This window comes from Andrographis paniculata, unplaced genomic scaffold (genome assembly GCF_009805555.1).
Source record: "Andrographis paniculata isolate CXL003 unplaced genomic scaffold, ASM980555v1 Contig9END, whole genome shotgun sequence".
Lineage (NCBI taxonomy): Eukaryota > Viridiplantae > Streptophyta > Magnoliopsida > Lamiales > Acanthaceae > Andrographis > Andrographis paniculata.
Window position 1 is genome coordinate 5169335 of NW_026137639.1, and position 13234 is coordinate 5182568.

The window sequence follows — 13234 nt, forward strand, 5'->3', positions numbered from 1 at the left end:
ACCCATTAGTCTATGCAACGTGAGCAACAAGATCATTACAAAGTTGCTCACGGTGTGATTGGGGTCTTTATTACCGCGCCTCATTTCACCGCATCAGAGTGGGTTTGTGAAGGGGCGCGCGATTGCGGATAACATATTGATGCCATCCGAGATGGTTCATGTCTTGAACCTTCGAGGCACGTCGCATAACGTGCTTATGAAACTGGATCTCAATAAGACATATGATAGGGTATCGTGGCGGTTTCTGAGGCATGCCTTGTTGAGGTTCGGTTTTGCGGAGGAGTTTATTACATTGGTAATGCATTGCGTAGAGCACGCCTATTACTCCGTTTTGATTAACGGAGACCTTGGGGGATTTTGTAAGTCCTCCAGGGGGTCCGACAGGGAGATCCGTTGTCGCCTACTCTCTTTGTGCTTGCGGCGGACCTGTTATCGCGGGGTTTGGAGCGTCTGTACCAGGGCCATCCGGAGCTTTACTTCCGATGCAGAGGGGGGTTTCGGCTGACTCACTTAGCATACGCCGATGACATTTGCGAGTGCTTGCGGGGATCACATGAGCTCTTTGACGACCTTTTTGGCTGTTTATACGAGGATCACCGGCCAAAAGGTCAACTGTCAAAAGAGCTCGATTGTTTTCAGTCGACGATGCCCGCGGGAGGTTCGGGAGCAGCTTCAGTCAGTCACGGGCTTCAGAGAGGCTGACCTCCCGATTACCTACCTCGGTGCGCCCCTCTATGTGGGGAATCAGAGGAATCTTTTATATGAGGAGCTTTTGGGGAAGTTTCGGAGATACTTGAGCCGTTGGGATCGGGCCGTCTTATCACATGGCGGGCGATTATAGCTTATCCGGAGCACACTTTTGTCCCTGCCACTATACTTATTTCAGGTCTTGCATCCTCCACGGTCGATCATTCACGAGGTTGAGCAGATCTGTGTGCACTTCTTTTGGGGTTTGTATCATGGTCATCGTCAGCGTCATTGGATCTCGTGGGCGGATGCGGTACGGCCACAGGACGAGGGTGGTTTGGGTGTCCGGCGTCTTTCGGATATGGTTCATGCTTTCTCTACGAAGCTTTGGTGGAAGCTTCGCGAGGGCTCCTCTTTGTGGCCGCGGGCGATGCGGCACAAGTATTTCCGTGATTTCTTCCCGGGTAGTGCCCCTTGTCGGATTTACGACAGCCCGGTGTGGAAACGCTTGTGCCGCGTTAGGGAGGAGGTCCAGTCGCAGATTTATTGGACTCTTGGTCGAGGGGAGTGTTTTTTTGGGGGGATCGATGGTTCGGGGAGCAGCCCCTCTCGACCCTCCGAGAGGACAGCCGGCCGCCGCCGTCGATACTAGTTCGGGAGATGTGGACGGAGAGGTCGTGGGATGTTGGGCGGTTACGTGCCTATCTCCCGGAGTCTCTTGTTCAGCGTGTTATGGAGGTTCCTATCGATCGACAGTCTGAGGATCGGATGAGTTGGATGGCTGCGCCGTCTGGCACATTTACAACGTCTTCGGCTTGGGAGCGCTGCCGTGACGTGGGGATAAGGAGTTGGCTCTCAGGGCTATTATGGTCGCGCATTCTCACCCCGACGATGTCTGTTTTCTTATGGAGGCTATTTCGACGACGGATACCGACAGATGAGATCCTTCAGTATTATGGCATCTCGATAGTCTCATGATGTCATTGTTGTCGGACGGAGGTAGAGACTATCCCGCATCTCTTTATTGGTTCAGGGGTTGCCCGACGAGTGTGGGAGCACTTTGCAGCGTTGTTCAACCTATCTTTACCGAAGACACATACACTGCATCTACTTGTGTCTTCGTGGCGGCTCTCCTTGGCGCACCCTCAGAGTATCAGGGCGTATGTTCCGTTGTTGATTTTTTGGTTCCTTTGGACCGCTCGGAATGACGCGAAGCACAGGGGGCTTCGGGTATCCTCCGAGAGGATCATCTGGCGGATTCATACACATTTGCAGACTCTTTGGCGAGCTAGGATCCTCTTACGTCGACATTGGGCAGGTGAATTTCATATTGCCGAGGGGCTTGGACTTCGATATCCCCCTCCGACCCCTCAGCCCCCGATTATGGTGCGATGGGAGGCACCCTCTTCGGGATGGTTCAAGCTTAACACCGATGGTGCTTCGCTTGGCAATCCTGGCGCAGCGGGTGCGACTGGTATTATCTGCGATTCAGCCGGGGCAGTACTCATTGCTTTCCAGACTCCGATTCCGCGGGCGACGAACACTTTGGCGGAGCTGACAGCGATCCAGACTGGCGTAGGGATTGCGATTGAACGAGGATTGACGCCGTTATGGATCGAGACAGACTCGACGGCATGCATATCTCTGATCTCCTCCGAGACGAGCCACTGGACTCTCCAGCGCTGCCTTATGCATGTTCGACTACGACTTAGGGATTCGACTTGGAGGATATCTCATATATATCGAGAGGGGAACCGCGTAGCAGATGCCTTAGCGACTTTGGCGGTTTCCCTCCCGATGGAGACGACGCTTCTCCCCTCAGATATTCCTTCGTCACTTCGAGGCCTCCTTTGAGTGGACGCCGATGGCCTTCCATCTTTCCGTTTCATGTAGTAGGCCTCTCCCTACTCTTTGATTCTAGACTTAGCATTGATTGTTGTTACTTAAACTTGATCACTTAGTATTTGATTTATGTCTTTTTTTAGGCTAGATACTTACTATTAGCTGGTCATGTCTGTTTGCTTTACTGAAACTGTATAGCTTGTATCTAGAACTACGTATGGCTTGATCCCGTTTGGGTACGTAGGCAGCCCACCCGGGCGCAGCCACTGCTATATAGTTTTTTTCAAAAAAAAAATAAAAAAAAATTTAATGTAATACAGGGGAAATGATCGTCTCCACATGGATTGTGTGATTCACTCTTTCGTGTTCTAATGTAGTAAATAAATGGAGGGATTTCTTTTATTATCTAATGAAGTAAAATAACAAAGTAATTAAATTAACGGATAACTAGCTATTAAGGAGATGTTTGACTCAAAGGATAATGCAGTTATGACATTTGTGTTTTATCATCAATTCAATAAAGTTAATTGTTATTAGACTATCAATAAATTGGTTATAATTATCAACAAACTATGACAACCAATTTTTCCTTACAGTGTAGGTAGTTAATGTACGACCGTTAATTATCTCTAATTAAACTAATAAACCTAGGTATGCCCATAGAAAATATTGCATAATCGCATTCTAATCTAGAAAAACCAACTTCAAAACAATTACTACCTAAGAGGAGCAATTAGATTTGATTGTCTAACCCCCGAGAATGAACTATTTAACCCGATTGTCACCTATTCAAGTGCGAATACAATTACGAATATCCTACCTGAATTGACTTTAGATTATTAGACCAATTTAAATATCGGTACCAAAATATCCAATCAAACTAACAATCACAAATACTATTATCGGGATTAGACAAATATTGATAATAAAAAAGAATTTTTATAAAGAAAGTAAAAAATCTCTAATATACAAGAACCAAAATATTATCATCCCTGAAATCGGAAAAATACCTACTCCACAATCAAATAATAAAGAACAATAAAGAAAGATAAAGTCATAGTATGAAGGGAAATCTTCTTTGTCGATTTGCTCTTACGCACAATCTATGAATCTGTCAGTCTCTTGTTCTTGTGTTGCTTCTGGCCATTCTCCTGCGGTTGCCTTTTTTCTACCGTATGTCAAAAATAAATAATACGGACAAGAATTAAATAGAATCCATTCAAAATTAATCAAATATCGCATATGATAGAAATATAAAACACATCCAGTGTTCGAGACTTTCGGTGATCTTCGAGATAAGCAGAGTGAAAGGAATATTAAAAATTAATTTTATAATTAAAATATTATATCAATATATAATTTTATAACATTAAAAATTATTATTATTCAAAATTATATGTTGTGTTCTTTTATAGATTTTACTGGAGTTCTTATTATTAATATTTTTTCTTTAAAAAAAATATCATATAAAAAAATTATTATTATTATTATTTTTATATTATATTATAAATTTATTTTACATTTAAAATATTACGTCAACCTCAATTTACATCATATTAAATAACTATTTAAATTTGATTTTTTACTATTAAAATTCAAATTAAAAACTAAAAGACACGTGCAACTTTTTTTTTTTCAAAAAAGCCCCTAAAATCAGACCATTTAGGGCTTCGTGCGTCCAATTTGGTTGGAGTGTGAGAATGGCACCAAAGCAGCAGAAGCAAGTCATCGCTCCGGTGGACATCGTCGACCTCGGCAGTAGCGACGACGAAGACACTGGAGCTTTTGGAAGCAACAGTAAACCCTCGGTGGCATCGAATTTACAAACAAAGCAACCGATGGCACTTAACAATGTGGATGTGTCGGCGGCGAATCGCCGGCGACTTGATAATCATAGTTTCTGGAGAGCTGGTGCTTATGAAACTGGCAAAAATCAACCCTCTCGAGTTCAAGGTTTGCGTTTGTTTTGTTCCTTTCATTCCTAGTTATTTCTCCGTCATCTTTGCGTTTTTGTACCTAGTTTTTTTTTTTTTTTTTGAATTTTTTAGTTTTTGTGTAGCTTTAGGTGAGCTAGAGCATGCACGTGTTCACCCGAAGTTTCTGCATTCAAACGCTACCTCTCACAAGTGGGCCTTTGGAGGTACTCTCTCTTGGCATGGGGTTTCTTGAATTTGGAATTATCATTTGTAATTGATAGCTTGTACTCATTAATGGTACTGAAAATTGAAAATTTCAACAGAAAAACCAATATACATTAACGCATAATCTCTTAGGATGTTTGAACTTATTGAGTTTTTGTATTTGACATCCACACATTACACAATTATCCAAAGATAACTTTCATTGGCAATTATATGACATTCGAAAGCATGTGAACATTTCATTGTGGTATACAAATTGTCAAAAAATGACTTTATGATGCTGTGAGATTTAAACCTAGCCAACTGCTGTTGATATGCCCTTCTAGTTACATTCTATGCCACAAATCTTTTTTTTTCTATGCCACAATCTTCTTCTGTGGGTGATGTATATGCTGCATTTTTTGAAAAGATAATTCCATTGCAGCTATTGCTGAGCTCTTGGACAATGCAGTGGATGAGGTAATCATTTACTATTTACTCCTGGTCCAGAATTTTGCGTTGTAAGTCTTTCCCTAATTGTGCAGAAAAAAGAAGTTTCCTTTTGTTGAATTCCCCTGACCTCATTAGGAGAAAATATCATAATGAGCAATCTCTAATTGAATGCTGGTGAATAGTTGCAGGAGCAATTCCTTGTAGAAAATTGATTTCATTGTATATTATTTTATTCATTTTTAATGGGATTTGCAGAAATGGATTGATATGTACATGAAGCTCTCAAGCTTGACCAATGTTCTAATGCTCATGAGTCATGCTATAAAAATGTGCTAGTATATGTTATAAAAAAAATAAATATAAAATGTGCTAGTATGGCTTTTGTGGCTACTAGGGTATCCCCTTGCTTTGGTATAGTTGTAACTGACAATTTAGCCATATAAAACCAGTTATAAGAGTATTATTATTTTCATTTGGAATGTGTATTTCATTCTATAAAAGCATTGATTATTTCTTGTATCGAATTCAGATAGGCAATGGTGCAACCTTTGTGAATGTTGACAGGATTTATAACTCAAAAGACAATTCTCCTGCCTTAATTTTCCTAGGTGCAGTGTGATTCAAACTTAATATCTTAAAGCATTTATGATATGGGATCTGCAGTTTGGGTTGGTATATTAGTTAACCGAACTTTGTGAAAAACCTGCTCTTGCAGATGATGGCGGTGGAATGGACCCAGATGGTATGCGGAAGTGCATGGGCTTGGGATATTCCTCAAAGACATCAAACAAAACTATTGGACAATGTGATTAACCTTTTCTGCTAAGCTGTATAAACTACTACTAACTTATTTTGTGTTATATTGCTGCTGATGCATATATTAGTTGCCATTTTGCGGAGGCCACATATATTTCATTGTGTTTTGCCCGTCCCATTTATACTGCATTTCAAATTTTATTGGAACCCATTCATGGCTCTTACAAGGCACATTATAAAGTTGTTAATCAAACATTAATGAACTTAGCTTGATGCATGATGGGATGGATTCAAGTCCAATTTTCTGTAGTAAATATAAGATCCAACATCTACATTCGGGATTTCTCTGTCAATTTTGTTCTATGCAGAGTAGCTGACATATTTGAGTTATGCCTGATGTATTTGTTCTTCATTATCATAAAATCAATGTTGTCTTTGCAAATTGCCTCTAAGAAAAGTTAGCTTTGCATTTACTAGAGTTATAACATCAACATCTGAATGTACAAGTTGATCGCACTTTGGTACACTCTCCTTGCTAATTATGCTTCTGGAGGTTGTCTGAATTCTGACACCATATCTTCTTTCCAGATGGTAATGGATTTAAAACAAGCACCATGCGATTGGGAGCTGATGTGATAGTTTTTAGTCGTTCAACTCGATCAGGGTATGCTCTTTTCTATCTATTACCTTTGAGTTGTTTCACCTTGATAGTTTTGAGCTTTAGCTATTGGCATACGTCAGTGATCCTTTATTTTTTCTCATTAATAGTTCACTTGGTATTTTGTTTGCATGCCTAGATGAAGTTTATTAGTTACTGTTATTGCGTGGTAAAGATCTTTATATCATTAAACTCAGGTGAGGGGTGTAATGGAATGATGGTTTGTACGTAAGGGTGTGCATGTGTAATATATACAAGAAGCTAGGAAGATATGTAATTGTTCACTTTGACCTATTCTTGGAGTTCTTTTTGCATCATGTTAGGATGTGTTCATTATACATTTTGCTATATGTATATGTCCTATATGGCTTTTGCGGCATGTCTCTGTTTTTACCTGTCTGCAAATACCTGCAGTCAAACATCCCAAAGTGTTGGTCTCTTGTCCTACACATTTTTGCGAAGAACAGGACAAGATGATGTTATTGTTCCAATGGTAGGCTCTTGATCTTCAACAATGAAGTTTTTTGGAGTTAGTATCTGAAGTGTTTGACATCAGGAAGTTTTCACTGCAACTTTTTTCTGAATAACTTCTTTGTTTGTATGTATTTTGTATGATATTGCAGATTGATTTTAATATCTCAGAGCACAGGGCAGAGCCTATTATCTATACATCTATGGCTGATTGGTCAAGTAACTTGAAAACCATCCTCGAATGGTCCCCCTTCGTGTCAAAAGATGAGATTATGCGACAGGTTTGATTTAAATGAGATGAGGCATCTCCAGTGTTCTGACATATTATGTTCTAAATTGATATATCACATAAGTCTAATATTATGTTCTGAATTGATATATCACACAGGTCTAATATTATGTTCTGAATCGATATATCACATAAGTCTAATATAATGTTCTAACATACTTGTATCTGCATTACATTATCTTTCTATTATCAATATCCAGTGCTTTTTGTTCCAAATCATGGGTGACACATAGGCTCCGTTTACTTTTTTCTTGTTTTCCAGTGCTTGTTCCCAAAATCAAAATACGGTCAGTCGAACACTAAATAAACAAATTGTCTTTCTTAATACGTGTGTTCATAGTATTCTACTAATTTTCCTTTCACTGATTTTGCTAGCTAGGGTTCTCAAATTGAATATTATTTTATAAGCTCAAATGATAGGGTTTGGTTGTGTTTTTCATTACACTTTTTTCACTATTCATATACAATATATATATTTTTCTTTAAAAAATATCACATCATATATTTATTTTATATTTTATATATTGCATTAAAAAATATTTTTCATTTAACATCACATGAAACAATCATTTCAAATTAAAATTTTACTATTCCCAAAACACAATTAAACAAATTCTTTTGTTTCTTTAGGTTTGGATTGCAAAGATTTGATTTGAGTTTTGTATTTAAAAAATGTTTGATGTGATATTTTGTGAAAGGAAAATGTGTATTTTTTAGGAAAACGCAGAGTTTAAATAGTAAAGCTTGGGAAAGTAAATCAGTATTAAAAGTGAGTGCTGGTGTCTTTAATGCTTAATAATTGTCCTATAAATCAGTATTTTTACTGTATGAATATTTGCTCTGTACTTTGTTATGGTGCCCACCACAGTGCCATACACCATGGCCCCAGGGAGCCTTTGCCCTTCATTATTGACTATGAATGTTGCACTATGCCTAGATGATATGAACCTTGATCTAACAAAACAACTATGATGGGTGCTTGTGCTGCCAGTGTGTGCTTTGATTTATGTTCTATTTATTTATTTATTTATTTCATTCTTTGATGTCTCAGTGGTGTAACTAATTTTTCCTTTCATTTTTCACAGTTTGACAACATGGGATCACATGGAACAAAAATTATTATATATAACTTGTGGATGAATGATGAAGGTGTTTATGAGTTGAATTTTGATGATGACAATGAGGTATATCGAATTTTCTTTCTCAATTATGCGAAATTCTTAGTATGCTATGCCACTAGATTATGTCATTACATTTCCGCATCTGCTTAATTGGAGACTTGGATTCAGTTTTGAACAAGCATAGTATCCTTTCGCTTTAAGAACCCTCTCCAAATGTGACTGGAAAATTTTTGCTGTTACGAATTCAGGATATAAGGCTAAGAGACGAAGTTAATCTACCAACCACGGCCAAAAAACCTTCCAGGAAAGATCTTGAACTTCAATCTCATTTGTCCAACTCCATTCGCTACTCGCTAAGGGTAAGTGTTCTGCTTAACTAGCACCCTCTGAATGTGTGCACTAGAAGATAGAGTTAAATGGTAATATTTTCCTCACAAGACAGGATAATGATGAATTGAAAGCCAGTTTTGGTAGTCACAATTTATATTGCCATTCTGATAGTTCTCTATTACCTTTTCCATAATATTCTTGTAGAGATAGTGTGTATTCACTTGGTTTCTGATTTAACAGAGATCTTTTTTTTTTTTTTTTTTTTTTTTTTTTTTTTTTTTTCTTATGGATGTAACATGGTCTGGTTTTTCTCAGGCATATGCATCAATATTGTACCTTAGAAAATTTACGAACTTCAAAATAATATTACGGGGGAAGCCTGTTGAGCAGTACAGTATTAAGGAGGACTTGAGACACTCCAAGAGAGTTATCTATACTCCCCATGTTGGGCCATCTTCGAGAGAGGTAAATCTAAAATATTTTGTATCAGAAACAGTTGTAGTATGTATGATATATGATGCCAGAGTCTGTTCTGCGATTTGAGCTCTGGAAAATTGGAGGAGAATTATGATGTGATTTAAATCAGTTGCATTTTTCCAGAAAACATTATGTTTTGACTAAGTGAGATAAATTTAGAAGACATGTAATTATTCAAATGTTGATTAATTTATTTCAAAAAGTTCTTGAAAGTTTGATTAATGTTCTGAAAGAATTATTGGAGTCATTTTAAGTTGAAACTTGAAAATGCTTTAATAGTTATTTTTTCATGAATGATAGGCCGCTGTGGAGACAACCATTGGCTTCATTAAAGAAGCTCCTTATCTTGGAGTATGTGGTTTCAATGTATACCATAAAAATCGTCTCATCAGGGTATGCTTGTTTACCAATATTGATCATGTATTACTTGTGTTTAAACTATGGAAAACGATACGGTATATTATTTATATGTTTCTATTTAATACTGTGGTACATCTTTACACAGTTAATGCCTAAGATGGTAGAATTCCAGATAACTAAGGATCTGTTTATATATATTTTGGAAGTGTTTTGGAGTTTTGTGTTGGTTTTAAAATAGTAAAAAGTAAAATAGAAAATAAGTGTTTGATGTGATGTAAATTGGTATTAAGCAACTCATGTACCACGACCTAATAATATGGCTTCATGATCCAATGAGATAACAAACATAAAGCATGAAAACTATTCCCGAGATTAATGTGGGTATGTAGTGGATTTAAGTTTTTACTTCATGACAGCCATATTGGAAAATCATTCCAGATGGTTCTAACAGAGGTCAAGGCGTAGTAGGTATGCCTACTGCCTCAACTTTAGCTGCCCATCCTCTCTTTCTCCTTCCTGTGATCTAAAATTAAGCTGTGATATTCAGGAGTTCTTGAGGCAAATTTTATCGAGCCAGCACATGACAAACAGGATTTTGAGAGATCAGCTTTATATATAAAGTTGGAGGCAAAGTTGAAACAAATCGTTGGAGACTACTGGTATCCCCTTATGCTTATTTTATACTTCTTTTGGCTGTCTATGCTTATATTTTATTTGGTTCTCCTCCTGTTTTATAGCAGACAGGAAATGCCTAGTATTTCGCAACTAGTAACATCAGGCATATTTGTTCATCCATGATGAATTTTGTATGGCTTAATTCTATTATGAACTTTTGTACTGGATTTGGGGGACTTTGTGAAACATCTGTACTAAATTACGCACTAAAAGCCTTGAGAATCTTGCATGCTTTGATGTAAAAATTCATTCACTGAGTTAATATTTTATGCATCATCCATATATCATTTAGATTCTTTTATTTGTGGTTAAGGGATCCTTGTCTTCTTTAGTCCTCATGTGATCGAGTTGTTGAAGATTTCACTTGGTATCTTATAAATCTTATGCTTTAATATCCAGGAAAGCTCACAGCCACTTGCTACACCAAGCCGAAGGTGTGCGGAAGAATGATGTCCAACTTAAGCTTGATTCTAGTAACAACTTGACAACGGTAAGCAATTTGTATTTCTTTTTTTGGCTGAGAATCACCTAGTTTAAGGACATGATAGGATCAAGTATATGCAGCAACGTTCTCTAATTGAAGTCGTGTAGTCACTATTACTCGAGCTCGGAGTAAAAGGGATTGTTCTGTTGTTTACCACATTTATAATGTATTGATTACAGAATTCTTCTATTCAAGAAAATCTGGATGCCGCATCACTCGATCAGATATGTGAAGAGAATGTCCAACTGTTCATGAGGTATCTCATCGAAAAAATATATAGATGCTTTACATGCTATTCAAAATCTCATCATACCTGACCGGTAATAAGAGTCTCTTTGTTTAGTGTTTTATAGTTTAGGCGTTTTTGTTGTGGGTTATTAGGAATCGTGAAAGTATTGCTAGGAATGATGTGTTGTTTGATTTTGTTGACTTTTGTTATGTTCATATACTGTATCTTTTGGTAATATTTTTGGGGTATCGTATACATTAAATACAAGTGAACATTAACCGTGGGATACACAGCATCATAGACTTGCTGGTGTGGATAGTTTGGATGGGACTATCCCAGATGTTCTTATTTGCAACGGCAAGATTATAATTTCCAATTATGGATACAGTAGTCTGAACCGGATCTTCTATTTTTCAGTCAAGTAGTTAGGGACCTGAATGGCGCATAATATTGACAGACAAACACGAGTAGTTTCTATTCCATGCCAACAGTTGTTAGTCGATCATTACATTACGCCTATCTCATAGCTGGTTTTGTAATAAATTTGAAACAGGTGCGAGCAGTACAAGGAGAAGCATGCTGGATTGAAACAGAAGGTACTGAATGTAAACAATTCAATGGATAACAGCCATTGTGTTTGATATATATCGATATATTTTGCAGATTGAACAACTAGAGAAGGATTTGGAGGAAACCAGAAGTAAGTGTGCCAAACTCTCCTCCCACTTGGATCTGCAGAAAAAGCAAACAGTATAATTCAAAGGCAGCAGCTGCGCGCCCATGCACAAAAGTAGGAATTACAACAGCATGAGAATTTTTGTAACCTTAAATATTTTTTAGTTAAAACAGGATTTAAATTCAAGTATCTCATTTCTACATTGTCCAAAAGGGCACATTATTACTTTTCTGTCATTGAAATTATGTTTTTTTTTTTTTTTTTTGGTTGTCATAAATTTTTTTTTTTTCCAGTTTATATTTAGTAAAAAAAATACCGTTTTTCTATTTTCTTTACTCTTTTTGTTAAAAAAAAAAAACAAAATTCATGTTCGTAATTTACATGATGGGTAGTATATTTTTATAAATATAATATTAATATTTAAAAAAATAAGTATTAATGATATAAAAATTGTTAATCGTGCATTTTATAATATTCATAATTAAAATTGTTATACTACGTAATTATATTTTTATAAAAATAGAAATAATATTAATAGTAATAAAAAAAATTAAATCTTAATACTATAGAAAAATATTACTATTAGTATATAAGTTTTTTGATATATTGATTTGAATATTAATTATTATATTAAATACGTGTATAAATCAAAGTGAAAATTATAAAAATACTCTTTTAGTCTTTTATAATACAAATATATAATAATATTTTTAGAGTAAATTATACAAATATGAAAAAAAAAAAAAAAAAAAAACCATGCTCTTTATATGAAACAAAGGTAGTAATATAATTAAATTTTATATTTCATACATTTATGATTTATACGAAATTTAATAAATACTATATTTTAATAATAATTGATATAAATATTACTATAAAAAACAAACAATGCTCTTTATATAATGTTTTTTTTTTAATAATGATATTTGTTCTATATATATAGTAAATCCATATTAATTAAAAAAAAATTAATATACTTATCAAATATAGACGGAAAATGTAAAAAAAAAAAACCTATTTTAGTTCAAAATACATTTGTTTTGTTTTAATGTTGATATTATACTTATATATTTTTTTATTGTTTGTCCAAATATATTTAAAATGAACTATCATTTATTACTACTTATTTCTATTCCAACAGTTTGTATTATATAATTTTATTTTTTTATTACCGAATGAATATACTTTATTAAATTTATAATTTTTTATGGAACAATAAAATCAAACTTGTATTTACATTTCTAATTTCTTAACTAGCAACAAAATATACATGTAAATATTGAAAATATTATAAATATTATATTAGAATAACAAATAAAATATTAATTATTCATATTAATCATTATTTTGTATATATATATATATTAATATTGTATATATAGTGTAATATGTTGGATTAAAAATGGGTTAAATATAATTATTTGGGCTATCAGATTAAGCGTTAACAGCAGAAACCCTAGCGGTTTTATCAAGAGAGGCTGCGCCATAAATTTGAAGAACACAAAACCCTCTATTGTTTGCATATCTGAATCCCACAATGCTAATGGAATAAGGTTAGATTTAATTACTTTATTTTTATCTCAATTATTACAATACTGTAGATCCT

At 35.6% G+C, this 13234-nt stretch overlaps 1 protein-coding gene across 1 annotated transcript; it reads left to right on the forward strand.

Annotated features, from left to right (window-relative positions):
• Nucleotides 1–4190: 4190 nt before the first annotated feature.
• LOC127244306 (protein MICRORCHIDIA 2-like) lies at nt 4191–11864 on the forward strand. The gene is made up of 18 exons (XM_051264780.1): nt 4191–4482; nt 4589–4669; nt 5095–5129; nt 5632–5710; nt 5818–5907; nt 6447–6522; nt 6931–7009; nt 7140–7268; nt 8362–8460; nt 8646–8756; nt 9043–9192; nt 9505–9597; nt 9981–10032; nt 10112–10223; nt 10639–10729; nt 10903–10979; nt 11506–11548; nt 11616–11864. The coding sequence occupies exons 1-18, from the start codon at nt 4230–4232 to the stop codon at nt 11706–11708; spliced, it is 1743 nt and encodes a 580-aa protein (XP_051120737.1). The 5' UTR covers nt 4191–4229; the 3' UTR covers nt 11709–11864.
• The last annotated feature ends 1370 nt before the right edge of the window (nt 11865–13234 follow it).

Coding starts and splice junctions, on each gene's coding strand:
- LOC127244306 (XM_051264780.1), top strand. CDS start 4,230: ATGGCACCAAAGCAGCAGAAGCAAGTCATCGCTCCGGTGGACATCGTC. Junction 4,483..4,588: donor TCAACCCTCTCGAGTTCAAG/GTTTGCGTTTGT, acceptor GTTTTTGTGTAG/CTTTAGGTGAGCTAGAGCAT. Junction 7,010..7,139: donor ATGATGTTATTGTTCCAATG/GTAGGCTCTTGA, acceptor ATGATATTGCAG/ATTGATTTTAATATCTCAGA.